Genomic DNA, 20,662 nt, shown 5'->3' on the forward strand with positions numbered 1-20,662 from the left:
TGCGGCTGAACGTGGCCAAGACCAGAGAGATGGTGGTGGACTTCAGGAGGAAGGCGACAGCTCCTACACCTCTGAGTGTCCTGGGAGTGGACGTGGACATGGTGGAGGAGTACAAGTACCTGGGCGTCTCCATCGACAGCCGACTGAACTGGAAGGCCAACATCAACGCTGTGTACAAGAAGGGGATGAGTCGTCTCTTTTCCTGAGAAAGCTTCGATCCTTCAACGTGTGCAGCAAGATGCTGGAGTTATTCTACCAGTCGGTTGTCGCCAGTGTGCTGCACTTTGCCATTGTCTGCTGGGGAGCAGCATCGAGCCGGTGACACCAGCCGTCTTAACAAACTGGTTAGGAAGGCTGGCTCCATCATCGGCTGCCAGCTGGAGCACCTGGAACAGGTGGTGGAGAGGAGGACGTTGAAGAAACTGGTGTCCATATTGGACAACCCGGACCACCCTCTCCACCACCTCCTACAGGGACAGAGGAGTACTTTCTCCAGACGTCTCCTCACGCTCCGCTGCCACAAGGAGAGATACAGGAGAACATTCCTGCCGACGGCTATGAGGCTCTACAACAGTTCACCTCTTGCCAGATCACCCTAACCCTTCTTATATTTTGTGTTTTGTTTTTTTATTCTTGTGTGTTGCTGCTACTGACTCGACAAATTTCCCCTTGGGGATTAATAAAGTATATATCTATCTATCTATCTATCTATTTAGTGAGCGTAGCTCTCTAGTGGGGCAATATGGTACGACAAGCTCCTTAAGATATGATGGAGCATCACCAATCAAGGCTTTGTAGGTTAAGAGAAGAATTTTAAAAGTGATTCTTGATTTTACTGGGAGCCAGTGCAGAGCAGCTAGTGCAGGAGTGATGTGATCTCTTTTCTTAGTTTTAGTGAGAACACGAGCTGCAGCATTCTGGATCAACTGGAGGGACCTAAGAGATTTATTAGAGCAGCCTGCTAATAAGGAGTTGCAGTAATCCAGTCTCAAGTAACGAACGCGTGAACCAATTTTCTGCATCTTTTGAGACAAGATGTGCCTGATTTTTGAAATATTACGTAGATGAAAGAATGCAGTCCTTGAGATTTGCTTTACGTGGGAGTTAAAGGACAAGTCCCGATCAAAGATAACGCCAAGATTCTTTACAGTGGTGTTGGATGCCAGGGCAATGCCGTCTACAGAATCCACATCACCAGATAATTGATCTCTGAGGTGCTCAGGGCCGATTAAAATTACTTGGTTTTGTCTGAGTTTAACATCAAGAAGTTGCAGGTCATCCATGTTTTTATGTCTTTAAGACATGCTTGAATTTTACAGAGTTGGTTGCTCTCCTCTGGTTTTATCGATAAATATAGTTGAGTGTCATCTGCATAACAATGAAAGTTTATGGAGTGTTTCCTGATAATATTGCCCAAAGGAAGCATGTATAAGGTAAATAAATTGGTCCAAGCACAGAACCTTGTGGAACTCCGTGATTAACGTTGGTGGTTATCGAGGCGTCATCGTTTACAAATACAAACTGAGATCGATCTGATAAATAGGATTTAAACCAAATTAGTGCCGTGCCTGAAATGCCAATCGACTGCTCCAGTCTCTGTAACAGGATGTCATGGTCAATGGTGTCAATGCAGCACTAAGGTCTAACAAGACCAGGACAGAGAGGAGTCCTTTATCTGCTGCCATTAAGAGGTCATTTGTAATTTTCACCAGTGCTGTCTCGGTGCTGTGGTGTTTTCTAAATCCTGATTGAAATTTCTCAAATAAACTATTATGATGTAGAAAGTCGCACAACTGATTTGCGACCACTTTCTCAAGGATCTTGGAGAGGAAGCTGGGGTTAGAGATCGGTCTGTAGTTAGCCAATACCTCTGGATCCAGAGTGGGCTTCTTCAGGAGAGGTTTAATAACAGCCACCTTGAAGGAGTGTGGTACGTGGCCTGTTAGCAGAGACACATTGATAATATCTAATAGAGAGCCGCCAATTAAAGGCAAAACGTCTTTAAGCAGCCTCGTCGGGATGGGGTCCAAGAGACAGGTAGACGTGTTCGTAGTAGAAACCGTTGAAAATAATTGGTCACGGTTGATAGGAGAAAATCCTTCCAAATATACACCAGGGCATACAGCGGTTTCCAAGGCCATTCCACTTGAGAACAGATTGGCACTGGTTATGGGCAAGAGATTATTAATCTTGTCCCTAATAGTTAAAATCTTTTCATTAAAGAAGTTCATAAAGTCATTACCACTAAGGTTTATAGGAATGCTCGGCTCCACAGAGCTGTGACTCTCTGTCAGCCTGGCTACAGTGCTGAAGAGAAACCTGGGTTGTTTTATTTTTCTATTATTGATGAGTAATAGGCTGCTCTGGCATTACGGAGGGCCTTCTTATATGTTTTAAGACTATCTCGCCAAACTAAGCGGGATTCTTGAGATTAGTTGAACGCCATATGCGTTCAAGCTTTGTGACGCTTGCTTCAGTTTGCGGGTCTGAGGTTATACCAGGAGCAAACCTCCTCTTCCTCACTGTCTTCTTCTTCAGAGGGCTACTCGAGTCCAGTGTCATTCTCAGAGAGCCTATGGCACTATCAACAAGATGATCAATCTGGGACGGACTAAAGTTAGACCAGGAGTCCTCTGTTATATTGAGACGTGGTATCGAATCAAATACAGAAGGAATCGCTTCTTTAAATTTAGCTACAGCACTATCAGTTAGACATCTAGTGTAGAAACTTTTGACTAACGGAGTACACTCCGGTAGTATAAATTCAAAAGTTATGAGGTTGTGGTCTGACAGAAGAGGATTCTGTGGGAAGGCGTTCAAATGCTCAATGTCAACGCCATAAGTAAGAACAAGATCAAGCGTGTGGCCAAAGCTGTGAGTGGGTTTCTGTACTCTGACAGAAGCCAATCGAGTCCAACAAGGAGATGAATGCAGCACTAAGGCAATCATTATCAACATCCACATGGATATTAAAATCTCCAACAATAATAACTTTATCGGTTTTAAGAACCAAACTTGATATAAATTCTGAGAATTCAGATATAAACTCTGAATATGGACCTGGTGGCCGCTACAGAATCACAAATCGAATTGGCTGTAGTGTTTTCCAGGTTGGATGTGAAAGACTAAGAACAAGGCTTTCAAATGAGGTGTAGTGTAATTTTGGTTGAGGATAAATTAATAGGCTCGATTCAAAGATGGCTGCTACTCCACCTCCTCGACCGGTGCCTCGAGGAATGTGAGTATTAATATGACTTGGAGGAGTCGATTCATTCAGGCAGACATATTCTTCATGGCTCAGCCAGGTTTCAGTTAGGCAACATAAATCAATGTGATTATCTGATATTAAATCATTCAGTAACACAGCTTTAGATGACAGAGATCGAATATTTAGGAGACCACATTTAATAGACCTATTTTGTTGCACTGCTGAAATAATTGTGTTAACTTGTATAAGGTTATTGTGTACGACTCCTCTTCTGCTTACTTTTGATTTATTTAATTGAAGTGGCCGTGGGACAGACACAGTCTCTACTCTAAAGTCAAGGGTGGGTAACTGCTCGAATGGAAGAGCAGAGAAGGGTGTTAAACTACAACTCTGCTCCCGGTTCCTGATCTGAACCCTGGGTTGTCATAGATTAAGTCGCGTGATCAACTTGGTCATATTCGCAGAAATGAGACGCGCTCCCGCCAACGTGCGACGAATGCCGTCTCTCCTCATGAGCTCAGGTTTTCCCCAGAAAGTCTTCCAGTTGTCTACGTAGCCACATTATTCGCTGGGCACCACACAGCCAGCGGTTGAAAGACGACATTCGGCTATACAATTCGTCTGTCTGCAAATTTGGGAGGGGGCCAGGGAAAATTACTGTGTCCAACAATGTCTTGGCATAAGCACACATTCCACATTAATTTTAGTGAGTTCGGCGGCGGGCTCGGCGTCATTACCACCGGCGTGTATTACAATCTGACTGTATCTCCGCTTATCCTTAGCCAGCAGCTTCAAACAAGACTCCACGTCGCCCGCTCTGGCCCCCGGGAGGCACACGACTCAAGCATGTATTAGATCACACATCTTCAACTGCCAATAAGAATGATAAAAGGTGTAATTTGCCCCAGCCTAACCGGTTCAACAGGGCGACATTTTAATTTATTTAACTAGGAAAAGCCTCATTGAGATTAAAATCTCCTTTACAAGAGTGTCCTGGCCAAGACAGCAGTAGCACATCAATAAGTAAGATGAGGACCCCCCCCCCCCACCCATTGGCTTTAGTTTTTTTTATAGTTCTTAATTTATAAAATATATGTTGTCTAAATGTTCTTTGTTGTTGTTGTTGTTGTTAACTGTTTGCACTTTATTACCTTATCACTTAATTATTATTACTCATTTTATGTCAGACAAAAGAGACAAGCATACTTTCGATATTATGTATGTTCAACAAATGCAAAATTGACAATAAATCATTCCTGAGCGGATTTAATATGTTTTCCTCTCTAACATTTAGCCTAAATAATAATTTCCAGTGTTCAAAAAGAGACCATAATAATATCATGGCTTAATAAAAACTTAATACACAACCATAATATATATAGGACACACGCAAGTAATAATTAAATAATACAAACCCATCCTGCCAGTCGAAATTGACACGTGTAAAAGATATTCATTATGATAGGAATTCTAAAAATTGCCCTGCAGGGATGAGCTAGACCGTTTTGTTCATCGTGTTTTTCTTTCTACGACTGCATTTCGTTGTGCAATGCTGTGTTGCATAATAACAATAAATGTTTCTTGAATCCTTGAAATAAAGCGCTGACACAGAACTGACTATTTAGTGATTTGTGGACGCTTTTGGCTACAAAATCTGGGAATTAGTTGCTCACCTGATCCTTCCACAGCGAACCCCATGACCACCGAGTACAACCAGAAGTCCCTGAACAGCTTCTGGAGACGGGGCTTGGCCTCCTTGATGGGCGGAAGCCGTCTGGTCAACTGTAATCAGAAAAATTCATTAAAAAACATAAAGCAATTAATGTGCCATTACTCGAATGATCCCATTTTGTTTAAAGTGAGAAAATGGGATATTGCATTAAATACAATTAACACATTTTCAATATGCTGCACACTGGATACAATAAAGATAAACAGATGGCACTAATAAACAGCTGCACTGTGTCTCTCATCAGACAGAGCCCTTCGACCGTTATTTAATAGAATCTTCCCAGGGATTAGCTGAATTGTGAGGAGGTAAAAGATTTTCGTCCGTCACAGCTCTTTTTGGTCTGTTTGATCTGGTCTATTTGTTCAGGAGGAGCAGACATCAAAGTTCAGTTCTGTATTCAATCCTTTGCTCTTAGTCCCACAAACAGAAGCACCGCCGCAGTTCCCGCCAGCACACAGCGAAGGTAAGACCTCTTCACCCACTGAATCGGCTCACAGGGTCATTTCACGTCAAATATTATTATTGATTTTTTTGCTCGCGCCGGTTTCATTTAATTTCCACAGACTTTCTTGAAATCGTAACGTCACTGAATCTTCTAAACGTTGATAAGACTACTAACGAGGCCGTGATAAAAGTCCCTGTGCCTCAGCTGTCAGCATGTGGGTCATCACCGTCATGTCCGCGGTCTGCCTGCTGGCCGGTCCGTCCCTGGCTGGGATCAAAGACCTCAGCTCTCACTTCGCCGCCCCCGAGCCGGAGCCCCGAGGCTTTGAGTCGGGCGGGGCGGTGGATATGGACGCCGTGCCGCTGGAGTTCCACAAAGAACACACCGTGACCAACGACCTGGTTTTCGATGGCTTCGAGGACGACGACTACATCGATTTCGATAAGATTCTGTCTGCGGGCAGCGACGACTACACGTGAGTACCGACGTAGGACCCAACATAGACACCCATGAAAGTTACTCACGTTAACTCAAAGTGCTGATAATAATTTTAAAAAGGTATTGGACTTGAATGCTGGACGATGAGTTCCTGATGCGTTTCAGAGAGGGGGATGCGATCGATGAGATCGCCACACCGGCCCCCGACATCGACATCTTCGCCGAGCCCTCCGACCCAAAGATCCGCCGCGCCCGACTCCTGCAGCTCTTCCACGGTCGGTCTCGCCTCCGGCGCCTCAACGTCGTCAACGCCCGTTTCGGCTTCAACCTCTACCGGAGCCTCCGCAACGCCGTCAACCAGAGCGACAACATCCTGCTGGCGCCCGCCGGGATCTCCGTCGCCATGGGGATGATGTCCTTGGGGGCGGGGCCCGGAACCCGGGATCAGATCTACGGCGCGATGGGCTTTGCGGACTTCGTCAACGCGAGCCATCACTACGACAACGCCACGGTGCACAAGCTCTTCAGGAAGCTGACGCACCGGCTCTTCAGGAGGAACTTTGGCTACACGCTGCGCGCCGTCAACGACGTCTACGTCAAGAGGGCCGTGGCGGTGAACGACGCGTTCCGCGCGCAGACGAAGGCGTATTACTTTGCCGAGCCGCAGTCGGTGGACTTCGGGGACCCCGCCTTCCTGAACAAGGCCAACCGTCGCATCCTGAAGCTGACCAAGGGGCTGATCAAGGAGCCGCTGAAGAGCGTGGACCCGAACATGGTGCTGATGCTGCTCAACTACATGTACTTCAAAGGTGAGGCGGGAGAAGTTTACAGCACATCCATCTGCTCTGTTGCTTCCATTCGAGTCAAAGTAGACATGTGACTCTTGGTTTGTACAAACAGGTACATGGGAACAGAAATTCCCCAAAGAAATGACTCACTATCGCAACTTCAGAGTTACCGACAAGACGAAAGTGCGCGTGCCCATGATGAGCAACAAGGGGAACTATCTGGCTGCCGCCGACCACGAGCTAGAGTGCGACATCCTCCAGGTGGCGCCTCGCGGATTTCAAATCGCAACTCGGTCCCCGGAGACAAACGGCACGCGGGTCTTTTCACGAGTGTTCTTATCTTTCAGCTCCCTTACACGGGAGACATCAGCATGCTCATTGCCTTGCCCAGGAAGATCACCGGCATGAGGAAGTTGGAGCAGGAGATCTCCCCCACGGTCGTCAACAAGTGGCTCAAAAACATGACGAACAGGGAAGCAGCGTTCTCACAACAAGCTCAATATGAATCATAAACTTTCAACTGAAAATGTTTAGACCCGATGATTTAAAAGCTTTTTTTTTCTGTGCTTCCCCTCAGGACCCGAGAGGTGGTGCTACCGCGGTTCAAGCTGGAGCAGAACTACGACTTGATTGCTAATCTGAAGGAGATGGGCATCACCGACTTGTTCCAGGAGAGTGGAGATTTCTCTGGGATGACCTCGGAGAAGGTCTCCATGAACTGGGTGAGTGAAGACCGAATCATGCGGCAAGCCTCTGAAGAAAAGGACACCTTATCGTCTGCACCCGATGAGAACACAGACTAATGGAAGCCCTCTGGTCTCCTTCCCCAGCTGAAGCACCAGGGAACCATCACCGTGAACGAGGAGGGCACCGAGGCTGCTGCCCTGACCCAGATGGGCTTCATGCCCCTCTCCTCTCAGATCCACTTCACCGCGGACCGGCCCTTCCTCTTCCTGATCTCTGGCACCGCACAGACTGCCTTGTGTTCATCGGCCGGGTGGTCAACCCTTCACAGAACTAAACGTAAACCAAGAAAACCTTTTGAAGCGGCTCAAATTCCATGTTCGGTTCATCCAACTAAAACCTTGCAGATTTAAATACAAGGGGTGTTGTTTTGTCAAAAATAAATGACGCGTGTTGTTGCAACATGTTCATGGAACAGGAAGTGAGAGTCTTCATATGCATGTTGTCTTGTTTTCGAGTCACGGAGAGACTCAAACAAAGTCTGTTTATCTGTCTGTTAATGTTTTATTTAGTGCAATGAGGCAAGTGCACTCATGTGCGAAAAGAAAAAAGACAATATGTAACGCCGGTAGCCCAAAGTCGCAGAAAGACTGTGAAAACATGAACAGACGAGGGAAAACATTAAATTATAGAAAACTACTAGCCAAGGATTTCTGTGGAAAGTATAGGGGAAAGTTTTTTTCTTGTATTACTTTGTCATATTTTTAATTATAAAACTATATATATATATACACACATATTCATGCATGTATATTTTCTGAAACGGTCTCAATTCAACACAGATGCTTCTATATGACCTACAGAGATAAACAAGATCATCAACAACCAATCTGAGGTTTTTTTAAAAAGGGACACCACCTCCAAAATCAACTCAAAATGAGGGGGGAGGGTCCTGTGGTGGCTTCAATTATAAAATAGTGTAATTAATGACCATAATTTACCAGCATTCAGAAGTAAACTGGTGACGCAAACGTTTGTCCCGCAGCAAACAGGGTCAATATTTGTGGACCAAGTTAAGCGCTAACTAACCTCCACGTTCATCTGCAGCACTCACACACTGTAGATCATTGAACTGTGGCCTCTCGACACAAAGTCTCATCGAAATTAACATCCATCGTATCAAATACTCACCACAGCAATCACCGGAATGAGGACTCCCAGGTTCCCAGCGCTACTTGACGCCTATGGAAGAAGAAAAAAGAAACGATTACCAATTCACCGATGTTGCTGCCGTCGATTTCCAGCGGCGCTTACAGGCATTTATAGCGGGCATTTATAGCGGGCACCTTCATCGCGGGTCCTTTGTCTGAGGCCCTCTCGCTGGCTCTCTTTCCCTCCAGGCCCAGCTGGACAAACAACTCCAACAAATTCACCATCAGTTCATCCACGAGTTGCTCCCCCTGGAGGTTGGCCGCAATGTTGGCCAGAGCGTTTATCACTGCCAGAGAGCAGTGCCTGGTTGGTGGGGTGGGGTGGGGGGCATAGATGGAGGGGTCAGGTAAACACTAACAAGACCAACGTCAACAGAGATATCTCTTTATAAACTTATAACAAAACACGATGACCCTCAAATGAGTGGCACGATTGTGCATCACTTCGTAGCGAGGAGGCGGTGGACGCTGACCTGTAGCCGTGGTCTCTGTAGTCTTTGGTAGACGAGTAGACCACCGAGCTGGCCTTCACGCTGATCTGCTGGAACAGGTTCCAGCCCTCCTGGTAGATGTATTGCTACACGGCAAACAGGCAGGAAGAAGTTAGACGGAAGTAGAAAAGGTGGTGGGGGGTTCTGTTCTGATGCGAGGGTCCGAGGACAGAGGATGTACAGATGTTAAAGCCCTCGAGGCAAATTTGATAGAATGATTTTTATTTTCAATCCCCCCCCCAGATCACTTAACAAATGGCTTCCTCTGGAACATAAGATTGTTGAATCTTATGTTCCAGAGGAAGCCATTTGGAAAGTGATCTGTAGCCGGCGTTGGAGATCAGATCCTTTTCCAGCCCTAATTGTAGTCTAAAACCCCTCATTAAACAAAAAGTGGGAAACAGCTAGAATACTGGAGCCCATTCTTAACGCCCACTAAAACGAGCAAGTAACCAGCAGGTTACCGGAAACTAAATACAGAGTGTCAGCCTGAGAAAAGAAGGGTTACTTTGCTTCTATTTATGCAGACTGATACTCTTTCAAGATTCAAGATTCAAGATTCAAGATGTTTTATTTGTCACATACACACACAGGGTGTGCAGTGAAATAAGTGGCAATGCTCAGCAGGAATGTGCAAGGGCAACAAGTACACACTATTTACAATAAAAACAACACAATATTTACAGTAAGTGTGTGTGTGTGTGTGTGTGTGTGTGTGTGTGTGTGTGTGTGTGTGTGTGTGTGTGTGCCTAAGAGGGGCAGTCGTGTGGGTCTATGTGGGGGTCCTGGTGAGGTCGGAGTTCACAGTCCTGATGGCCTGAGGAAAGAAACTCCGTCTCAGTCTCTCTGTTCTTGCAGCGTGACTACGGAGGCGCCTGCCTGACCGCAGCAGCTGAAACAGTCTGTTGTTGGGGTGGTGAGGATCCTTCATGATCCTGCGGCTCTGGTTCTGCACCTCCTGGTGTACAAGTCCTGCAGGGTGGGAGTGTGGTTCCAATAGTGCGTTCAGCCGAACGCACTACTCTCTCTGAGCCTTCCTGTCCTGGTAGCAGTTGCCAAACCAGGCTGTGATGCTTCCTGTCAGGACGCTCTCTACAGCTCCAGAGTAGAAGGACTGAAGGATCCTCTGGGAAACTTTAAATTTCCTCAGCTGCCTGAGGTGGTAGAGGCGCTGCCTTGCCTTTCTCACCAGAGTGTCTGTGTTTGTTGACCATGTCAGATCCTCGGTGATGTGGACTCCCAGGTATTTATACCGCTCACCCTCTCCACAGTAGTCCCGTTAATCCCCAGTGGTGAGTACGTCCTCTGTTGTTGTACCCTCCTAAAGTCCACAATCAGCTCCTTAGTTTTGGTGACATTCATGATGAGGCTGTTGTCCTGGCACCAGAGTGACAGATCAGCAACTTCCTCCAGGTAGGCCTTCTCGCCGTTGTCGGAGATCAGGCCCACCACCACTGTGTCATCCGCAAACTTGATGATGGTGTTGAGCTGAACCTGGCCACACAGTCATGTGTACAGGGAGTACAGTAGGGGCTGAGGACGCAACCCTGGGGATCCTGTGTTCAGGGTGAGGGATTTGAGGTGTGTCTGCCCACCCTGACCACCTGTGGCCTGGCGGTCTGGAAGACCTGGATCGAAGCACACAGGGGTGTTCAGTCCAGCTCAATCAGCTTGCCGGCCAGTCTGGAGGGACTATGGTGTTGAAAGCTGAACTATAATCAATGAACAACAGTCTCACATACCCCCCCCTCTGGCTGTCCAGATGAGAGAGTGTGGTGTGCAGTACCTGGGAGACAGCATCATCCGTGGATCTGTTTGGGCGATAAAGCAAACTGCAGCGGGTCCATGGAGGAAGGGAGGAAGGCGCAGATGTAGTCCTTTATCAGCCTCTCAAAGCATTTCATGACCACCGGTGAGGGCCACCGGTGGTACATGCTGGAGAAGCATTCTTGGGCACAGGGACAATAGTGGATCTCTTGAAGCAGGCGGGGACCACGGACTCAGCCAGGAGAGGTTGAATATTGTGGTGAACACTGGAGCTAGCTGGTTAGCACAGGTCTTCAGTACTACCCAGATATGCCATCTGGACCTGCAGCTTTCCTGGTGTTCACCAACAGAGCCCTCCTCACACTGTGCTCGGTCACAGAGAGTGTGTGTTCATCCCCAGCGGTAGGCTCACCTCGGCTCACGCTTAACGGTGTTGTTGTTAGCAGCGAGCTAGCGCTGTTGTTGCTAGCCTCAAACCGTGCATAAAATGAGTTCAGGTCGTCCGCTAGGGATGCGTCGGCACTCACCATTGCGGGTCTGCTCTGGTAGTCTGTGATAGTCCGTAGCCCCTGCCATAGGCGCCTGGTGTCGCTGCTCCATCTGTGATTCCACTCTGTCTCGGTACTTCCTCTTGGCTTCCTTCACGCCTCCTCAGTCCATAGACCGCTGCCTTGTACTCGTCCATGTTGCGGATACAAGACCGAGTTATAGGCAGCAGTACGGGCGTTCACAGCTTCACGGATGGATCTATCAACCCACGGCTTTTTGGTTAGGAAAGACCCTAACTTTCACCGTGGGGACGATGGTGTCCGTTAAGCGTTGCTATGAGGCTCATTGCTACTTCCAAAACTCGCTGACGTCACTGGAACTGGATTGGATCATGTCCCAGTCGACGACACGCAGAGCGTCCCAGCTCAGCCTCTGATTGGTCAGACCACCGCTTCACGTTCCTCGTCACTACCGCTTCCACGCGATCTTTGCGGTACCCGGACAATAAATCATTCCTGAGCGGATTTAATATGTTTTCCTCTCTAACATTTAGCCTAAATAATAATTTCCAGTGTTCAAAAAGAGACCATAATAATATCATGGCTTAATAAAAAATTAATACACAACCATAATATATATAGGACACACGCAAGTAATAATTAAATAATACAAACCCATCCTGCCAGTCGAAATTGACACGTGTAAAAGATATTCATTATGATAGGAATTCTAAAAATTGCCCTGCAGGGATGAGCTAGACCGTTTTGTTCATCGTGTTTTTCTTTCTACGACTGCATTTCGTTGTGCAATGCTGTGTTGCATAATAACAATAAATGTTTCTTGAATCCTTGAAATAAAGCGCTGACACAGAACTGACTATTTAGTGATTTGTGGACGCTTTTGGCTACAAAATCTGGGAATTAGTTGCTCACCTGATCCTTCCACAGCGAACCCCATGACCACCGAGTACAACCAGAAGTCCCTGAACAGCTTCTGGAGACGGGGCTTGGCCTCCTTGATGGGCGGAAGCCGTCTGGTCAACTGTAATCAGAAAAATTCATTAAAAAACATAAAGCAATTAATGTGGCATTACTCGAATGATCCCATTTTGTTTAAAGTGAGAAAATGGGATATTGCATTAAATACAATTAACACATTTTCAATATGCTGCACACTGGATACAATAAAGATAAACAGATGGCACTAATAAACAGCTGCACTGTGTCTCTCATCAGACTGAGAGCCCTTCGACCGTTATTTAATAGAATCTTCCCAGGGATTAGCTGAATTGTGAGGAGGTAAAAGATTTTCGTCCGTCACAGCTCTTTTTGGTCTGTTTGATTTGGTCTATTTGTTCAGGAGGAGCAGACATCAAAGTTCAGTTCTGTATTCAATCCTTTGCTCTTAGTCCCACAAACAGAAGCACCGCCGCAGTTCCCGCCAGCACACAGCGAAGGTAAGACCTCTTCACCCACTGAGTCGGCTCACAGGGTCATTTCACGTCAAATATTATTATTGATTTTTTTTGCTCGCGCCGGTTTCATTTAATTTCCACAGACTTTCTTGAAATCGTAACGTCACTGAATCTTCTAAACGTTGATAAGACTACTAACGAGGCCGTGATAAAAGTCCCTGTGCCTCAGCTGTCAGCATGTGGGTCATCACCGTCATGTCCGCGGTCTGCCTGCTGGCCGGTCCGTCCCTGGCTGGGATCAAAGACCTCAGCTCTCACTTCGCCGCCCCCGAGCCGGAGCCCCGAGGCTTTGAGTCGGGCGGGGCGGTGGATATGGACGCCGTGCCGCTGGAGTTCCACAAAGAAAACACCGTGACCAACGACCTGGTTTTCGATGGCTTCGAGGACGACGACTACATCGATTTCGATAAGATTCTGTCTGCGGGCAGCGACGACTACACGTGAGTACCGACGTAGGACCCAACATAGACACCCATGAAAGTTACTCACGTTAACTCAAAGTGCTGATAATAATTTAAAAAAGGTATTGGACTTGAATGCTGGACGATGAGTTCCTGATGCGTTTCAGAGAGGGGGATGCGATCGATGAGATCGCCACACCGGCCCCCGACATCGACATCTTCGCCGAGCCCTCCGACCCAAAGATCCGCCGCGCCCGACTCCTGCAGCTCTTCCACGGTCGGTCTCGCCTCCGGCGCCTCAACGTCGTCAACGCCCGTTTCGGCTTCAACCTCTACCGGAGCCTCCGCAACGCCGTCAACCAGAGCGACAACATCCTGCTGGCGCCCGCCGGGATCTCCGTCGCCATGGGGATGATGTCCTTGGGGGCGGGGCCCGGAACCCGGGATCAGATCTACGGCGCGATGGGCTTTGCGGACTTCGTCAACGCGAGCCATCACTACGACAACGCCACGGTGCACAAGCTCTTCAGGAAGCTGACGCACCGGCTCTTCAGGAGGAACTTTGGCTACGCTGCGCCGTCCAACGACGTCTCGCCAAGAGGGCCGTGGCGGTGAGCACGCGTTCGGCGCAGACAGCGTACTTTGCGAGCCGCAGTCGGTGGACTTCGGGACCCGCCTTCCTGAACAAGGCCAACCGGCATCCTGAAGCTGACCAAGGGGCTGATCAAGGAGCCGCTGAAGAGCGTGGACCCGAACATGGTGCTGATGCTGCTCAACTACATGTACTTCAAAGGTGAGGCGGGAGAAGTTTACAGCACATCCATCTGCTCTGTTGCTTCCATTCGAGTCAAAGTAGACATGTGACTCTTGGTTTGTACAAACAGGTACATGGGAACAGAAATTCCCCAAAGAAATGACTCACTATCGCAACTTCAGAGTTACCGACAAGACGAAAGTGCGCGTGCCCATGATGAGCAACAAGGGGAACTATCTGGCTGCCGACCACGAGCTAGAGTGCGACATCCTCCAGGTGGCGCCTCGGATTTCAAATCGCAACTCGGTCCCCGGAGACAAACGGCACGCGGGTCTTTTCACGAGTGTTCTTATCTTTCAGCTCCTTACACGGGAGACATCAGCATGCTCATTGCCTTGCCCAGGAAGATCACCGGCATGAGGAAGTTGGAGCAGGAGATCTCCCCCACGGTCGTCAACAAGTGGCTCAAAAACATGACGAACAGGGAAGCAGCGTTCTCACAACAAGCTCAATATGAATCATAAACTTTCAACTGAAAATGTTTAGACCCGATGATTTAAAAGCTTTTTTTTTCTGTGCTTCCCTCAGGACCCGAGAGGTGGTGCTACCGCGGTTCAAGCTGGAGCAGAACTACGACTTGATTGCTAATCTGAAGGAGATGGGCATCACCGACTTGTTCCAGGAGAGTGGAGATTTCTCTGGGATGACCTCGGAGAAGGTCTCCATGAACTGGGTGAGTGAAGACCGAATCATGCGGCAAGCCTCTGAAGAAAAGGACACCTTATCGTCTGCACCCGATGAGAACACAGACTAATGGAAGCCCTCTGGTCTCCTTCCCCAGCTGAAGCACCAGGGAACCATCACCGTGAACGAGGAGGGCACCGAGGCTGCTGCCCTGACCCAGATGGGCTTCATGCCCCTCTCCTCTCAGATCCACTTCACCGCGGACCGGCCCTTCCTCTTCCTGATCTACGAGCACCGCACAGACTGCCTTGTGTTCATCGGCCGGGTGGTCAACCCTTCACAGAACTAAACGTAAACCAAGAAAACCTTTTGAAGCGGCTCAAATTCCATGTTCGGTTCATCCAACTAAAACCTTGCAGATTTAAATACAAGGGGTGTTGTTTTGTCAAAAATAAATGACGCGTGTTGTTGCAACATGTTCATGGAACAGGAAGTGAGGAGTCTTCATATGCATGTTGTCTTGTTTTCGAGTCACCGGAGAGACTCAAACAAAAGTCTGTTTATCTGTCTGTTAATGTTTTATTTAGTGCAATGAGGCAAGTGCACTCATGTGCGAAAAGAAAAAAGACAATATGTAACGCCGGTAGCCCAAAGTCGCAGAAAGACTGTGAAAACATGAACAGACGAGGGAAAACATTAAATTATAGAAAACTACTAGCCAAGGATTTCTGTGGAAAGTATAGGGGAAAGTTTTTTTCTTGTATTACTTTGTCATATTTTTAATTATAAAACTATATATATATATACACACATATTCATGCATGTATATTTTCTGAAACGGTCTCAATTCAACACAGATGCTTCTATATGACCTACAGAGATAAACAAGATCATCAACAACCAATCTGAGGTTTTTTTAAAAAGGGACACCACCTCCAAAATCAACTCAAAATGAGGGGGGAGGGTCCTGTGGTGGCTTCAATTATAAAATAGTGTAATTAATGACCATAATTTACCAGCATTCAGAAGTAAACTGGTGACGCAAACGTTTGTCCCGCAGCAAACAGGGTCAATATTTGTGGACCAAGTTAAGCGCTAACTAACCTCCACGTTCATCTGCAGCGCTCACACACTGTAGATCATTGAACTGTGGGCTCTCGACACAAAGTCTCATCGAAATTAACATCCATCGTATCAAATACTCACCACAGCAATCACCGGAATGAGGACTCCCAGGTTCCCAGCGCTACTTGACGCCTATGGAAGAAGAAAAAAGAAACGATTACCAATTCACCGATGTTGCTGCCGTCGATTTCCAGCGGCGCTTACAGGCATTTATAGCGGGCATTTATAGCGGGCACCTTCATCGCGGGTCCTTTGTCTGAGGCCCTCTCGCTGGCTCTCTTTCCCTCCAGGCCCAGCTGGACAAACAACTCCAACAAATTCACCATCAGTTCATCCACGAGTTGCTCCCCCTGGAGGTTGGCCGCAATGTTGGCCAGAGCGTTTATCACTGCCAGAGAGCAGTGCCTGGTTGGTGGGGTGGGGTGGGGGGCATAGATGGAGGGGTCAGGTAAACACTAACAAGACCAACGTCAACAGAGATATCTCTTTATAAACTTATAACAAAACACGATGACCCTCAAATGAGTGGCACGATTGTGCATCACTTCGTAGCGAGGAGGCGGTGGACGCTGACCTGTAGCCGTGGTCTCTGTAGTCTTTGGTAGACGAGTAGACCACCGAGCTGGCCTTCACGCTGATCTGCTGGAACAGGTTCCAGCCCTCCTGGTAGATGTATTGCTACACGGCAAACAGGCAGGAAGAAGTTAGACGGAAGTAGAAAAGGTGGTGGGGGGTTCTGTTCTGATGCGAGGGTCCGAGGACAGAGGATGTACAGATGTTAAAGCCCTCGAGGCAAATTTGATAGAATGATTTTTATTTTCAATCCCCCCCCCAGATCACTTAACAAATGGCTTCCTCTGGAACATAAGATTGTTGAATCTTATGTTCCAGAGGAAGCCATTTGGAAAGTGATCTGTAGCCGGCGTTGGAGATCAGATCCTTTTCCAGCCCTAATTGTAGTCTAAAACCCCTCATTAAACAAAAAGTGGGAAACAGCTAGAATACTGGAGCCCATTCTTAACGCCCACTAAAACGAGCAAGTAACCAGCAGGTTACCGGAAACTAAATACAGAGTGTCAGCCTGAGAAAAGAAGGGTTACTTTGCTTCTATTTATGCAGACTGATACTCTTTCAAGATTCAAGATTCAAGATTCAAGATGTTTTATTTGTCACATACACACACAGGGTGTGCAGTGAAATGAAAGTGGCAATGCTCAGCAGGAATGTGCAAGGGCAACAAGTACACACTATTTACAATAAAAAACAACACAATATTTACAGTAAGTGTGTGTGTGTGTGTGTGTGTGTGTGTGTGTGTGTGTGTGTGTGTGTGTGTGTGCCTAAGAGGGGCAGTTGTGTGGGTCTATGTGGGGGTCCTGGTGAGGTCGGAGTTCACAGTCCTGATGGCCTGAGGAAAGAAACTCCGTCTCAGTCTCTCTGTTCTTGCAGCGTGACTACGGAGGCGCCTGCCTGACCGCAGCAGCTGAAACAGTCTGTTGTTGGGGTGGTGAGGATCCTTCATGATCCTGCCGGCTCTGGTTCTGCACCTCCTGGTGTACAAGTCCTGCAGGGTGGGGAGTGTAGTTCCAATAGTGCGTTCAGCCGAACGCACTACTCTCTGCAGAGCCTTCCTGTCCTGAGCGGAGCAGTTGCCAAACCAGGCTGTGATGCTTCCTGTCAGGACGCCTCTACAGCTCCAGAGTAGAAGGACTGAAGGATCCTCTGGGAAACTTTAAATTTCCTCAGCTGCCTGAGGTGGTAGAGGCGCTGCCTTGCCTTTCTCACCAGAGTGTCTGTGTTTGTTGACCATGTCAGATCCTCGGTGATGTGGACTCCCAGGTATTTATACCCGCTCACCCTCTCCACAGTAGTCCCGTTAATCCCCAGTGGTGAGTACGTCCTCTGTTGTTGTACCCTCCTAAAGTCCACAATCAGCTCCTTAGTTTTGGTGACATTCATGATGAGGCTGTTGTCCTGGCACCAGAGTGACAGATCAGCAACTTCCTCCAGGTAGGCCTTCTCGCCGTTGTCGGAGATCAGGCCCACCACCACTGTGTCATCCGCAAACTTGATGATGGTGTTGAGCTGAACCTGGCCACACAGTCATGTGTGTACAGGGAGTACAGTAGGGGCTGAGGACGCAACCCTGGGGGATCCTGTGTTCAGGGTGAGGGATTTGGAGGTGTGTCTGCCCACCCTGACCACCTGTGGCCTGGCGGTCAGGAAGTCCAGGATCCAAGCACACAGGGGTGTTCAGTCCCAGCTCAATCAGCTTGCCGGCCAGTCTGGAGGGGACTATGGTGTTGAAAGCTGAACTATAATCAATGAACAGCAGTCTCACATAGCCCCCCCTCTGGCTGTCCAGATGAGAGAGTGTGGTGTGCAGTACCTGGGAGACAGCATCATCCGTGGATCTGTTTGGGCGATAAGCAAACTGCAGCGGGTCCATGGAGGAAGGGAGGAAGGCGCAGATGTAGTCCTTTATCAGCCTCTCAAAGCATTTCATGACCACCGAGGTGAGGGCCACCGGTCGGTACATGCTGGAGAAGCATTCTTGGGCACAGGGACAATAGTGGATCTCTTGAAGCAGGCGGGGACCACGGACTCAGCCAGGGAGAGGTTGAATATTGTGGTGAACACTGGAGCTAGCTGGTTAGCACAGGTCTTCAGTACTCGCCCAGATATGCCATCTGGACCTGCAGCTTTCCTGGTGTTCACCCTCAACAGAGCCCTCCTCACACTGTGCTCGGTCACAGAGAGTGTGTGTTCATCCCCAGCGGTAGAACTCACCTCGGCTACGCTAACGGTGTTGTTGTTAGCGGCGAGCTAGCGCTGTTGTTGCTAGCCTCAAACCGTGCATAAAATGAGTTCAGGTCGTCCGCTAGGGATGCGTCGGCACTCACCATAGCGCGGGTCTGCTCTGGTAGTCTGTGATAGTCCGTAGCCCCTGCCATAGGCGCCTGGTGTCGCGCTGCTCCATCTGTGATTCCACTCTGTCTCGGTACTTCCTCTTGGCTTCCTTCACCGCCTCCTCAGTCCATAGACCGCTGCCTTGTACTCGCCCATGTTGCCGGATACAAGCCCGGAGTTATAGGCAGCAGTACGGGCGTTCACAGCTTCACGGCTGGATCTATCACCCCACGCCTTTTCGTTAGGAAAGACCCTAACTTTCACCGTGGGGACGGTGGTGTCCGTTAGCGCTGCTATGAGGCTCATTGCTACTTCAAAACTCGCTGGCGTCACTGGAACTGGATTGGATCATGTCCCAGTCGACGACACGCAGAGCGTCCTGTAGCTCAGCCTCTGATTGGTCAGACCACCGCTTCACGTTCCTCGTCACTACCGCTTCCCGCGCGATCTTTTGCCGGTACCCCGGAAGCAGAAAAATGGCGGCATGGTCTGATTTTCCGAACGGAGGGAGAGAGACAGCCTTGTAGCCTCTCTTGAATGGCGTATAGCAGTGGTCCAACGTTCTTTCCCCTCTGGTAGCACACGTAATGTGCTGGTGAAAGTTCGGCATGACTTTTTTTAGGTTAGCCCTATTAAAATCCCCAGCCACCAATGTCTTACACTAGCGAATGATCTCTTGGTGGATATGCACTGAATATATTTATGTATATATTTACTTACAAATAAAATAACTAAATACTAACACCCAATAAATAGGTCACATAATAGAATATCATAGATTATGGAACCAGCTACTGTTGTTAACCAGCACATTTAAATAACACTTGAAACATCTTATGACATAAAGTTGATTGTTTTATTGATTAGTGTTCAATACCATAATTTAAATATACTTTATTTATGTTTAATATTTTTTTTATATTAGTGTTATTACATACATTTAATTTGTACTTGTTTCATTCATGTTTGACTAGCAAATATAAATCACATTAAGTTTATTAGTTCATGTGACACTGTGTAATCCGAATGGATGGAAAAGTGATTTGCAATTAAAATACATAAATCTTAAATATTTGTGTCATAACCCTTTTCAACCATAACGGAGGCGCTCTATGAATTGGGTTTCCATGAGCATCTCTGAACTCACGTTGCCAGTGATGACCATGCAGCCCAGCTGGTCGATGATGAGCACGTCCAGCGGTGACGGCGGCTGACAGAACTTCTGCTGGAGGATTTGTAGGATGTGCTCCATGACTTTAGGAGTGTCTCTGAGGGCCACTGCGATGTGGCCCAGTGCTCGAATGGTGTGGTCTGGGATCAAATGGGCGTCCCTGGAGAAGAGGGAAGTTATGTTTTTAGAATAGCTGTTCAACTGTATCATGGATTAATAGATAGATATATATATATATATATATATTCAAATCCAATATAATATATATAATATTTATATATATATATAGGTTATATATATATACTATTGAATATATATATATATGTTATATATATATATATATATATCTCAATGAAAACAAAGCACAAGCTCCCAACCACAGAAATGTTGCTCACTTGTCATTTTCCTGTGAAATGTACAGCCGGTTGGACAGACTGGCCAGAAAGGCTGCCACTATCTCATTGTCCATTGTCAGACCAGCTTTCAGACATCTGAGAATAATGGAAGGCATGAACGTTTTTTTTTTTTTTAAAGCACGTAAAAATGGTATCTTCTATTCACAGCTGTGTCTCGGGTGTTTGGAGTCTGACCTGCATATGTTGTCGATGGAAATGTCTCGGAGCTGCTCGTACATGGACGGCTGGTCTTTCCTGTTCGACAGCAGGTTGAAGGTGGACTGAGAGTGCTCATTGGTCACGTTGATCCTGATTTCTCCTGTGGCTTAAAAAGAAAAGAAGAAAGAAAGAGTGATGACAAGCGCAAAGAGAGGAAAGAGCATTCAAAACAAGCGTTTTTTAAATGCGTTACAATTTAAAACATTGTCGAACATATGAAGCTGCAGAGAACAAAAAGAAGTGCTGATTGCAGTGCCAAATCATAAGAGCACGTTA

The 20,662-nt window shown here is 47.4% G+C and overlaps 2 protein-coding genes and 1 pseudogene across 2 annotated transcripts in view; 2 read left to right on the forward strand and 1 right to left on the reverse strand.

The window, feature by feature from the left end:
* pi4kab (phosphatidylinositol 4-kinase, catalytic, alpha b) overlaps positions 1-20,662 on the reverse strand; it is a 46,239-nt gene that overhangs the window by 19,817 nt on the left and 5,760 nt on the right. The window contains exons 14-20 of the mRNA XM_056419611.1: positions 20,363-20,492; positions 20,168-20,263; positions 19,749-19,932; positions 16,266-16,369; positions 15,928-16,096; positions 15,773-15,823; positions 12,186-12,294 (exon numbers count right to left, since the gene is read on the reverse strand). Coding sequence (XP_056275586.1) covers positions 12,186-12,294; positions 15,773-15,823; positions 15,928-16,096; positions 16,266-16,369; positions 19,749-19,932; positions 20,168-20,263; positions 20,363-20,492 — 843 coding nt within the window. The remainder of the gene's footprint in view (positions 1-12,185; positions 12,295-15,772; positions 15,824-15,927; positions 16,097-16,265; positions 16,370-19,748; positions 19,933-20,167; positions 20,264-20,362; positions 20,493-20,662) is intronic.
* Positions 5,443-7,776, forward strand: LOC130197096 (heparin cofactor 2-like). The gene is given in 7 exon segments (XM_056419602.1): positions 5,443-5,860; positions 5,989-6,632; positions 6,724-6,872; positions 6,959-7,080; positions 7,186-7,333; positions 7,442-7,571; positions 7,574-7,776. Coding segments are annotated over 7 exon segments (1,515 nt in total). The 5' UTR covers positions 5,443-5,597; the 3' UTR covers positions 7,633-7,776.
* On the forward strand, positions 12,637-15,059 carry LOC130197101 (heparin cofactor 2-like; annotated as a pseudogene).

The sequence above is a fragment of the Pseudoliparis swirei genome, chromosome 7 (genome assembly GCF_029220125.1).
Source record: "Pseudoliparis swirei isolate HS2019 ecotype Mariana Trench chromosome 7, NWPU_hadal_v1, whole genome shotgun sequence".
Lineage (NCBI taxonomy): Eukaryota > Metazoa > Chordata > Actinopteri > Perciformes > Liparidae > Pseudoliparis > Pseudoliparis swirei.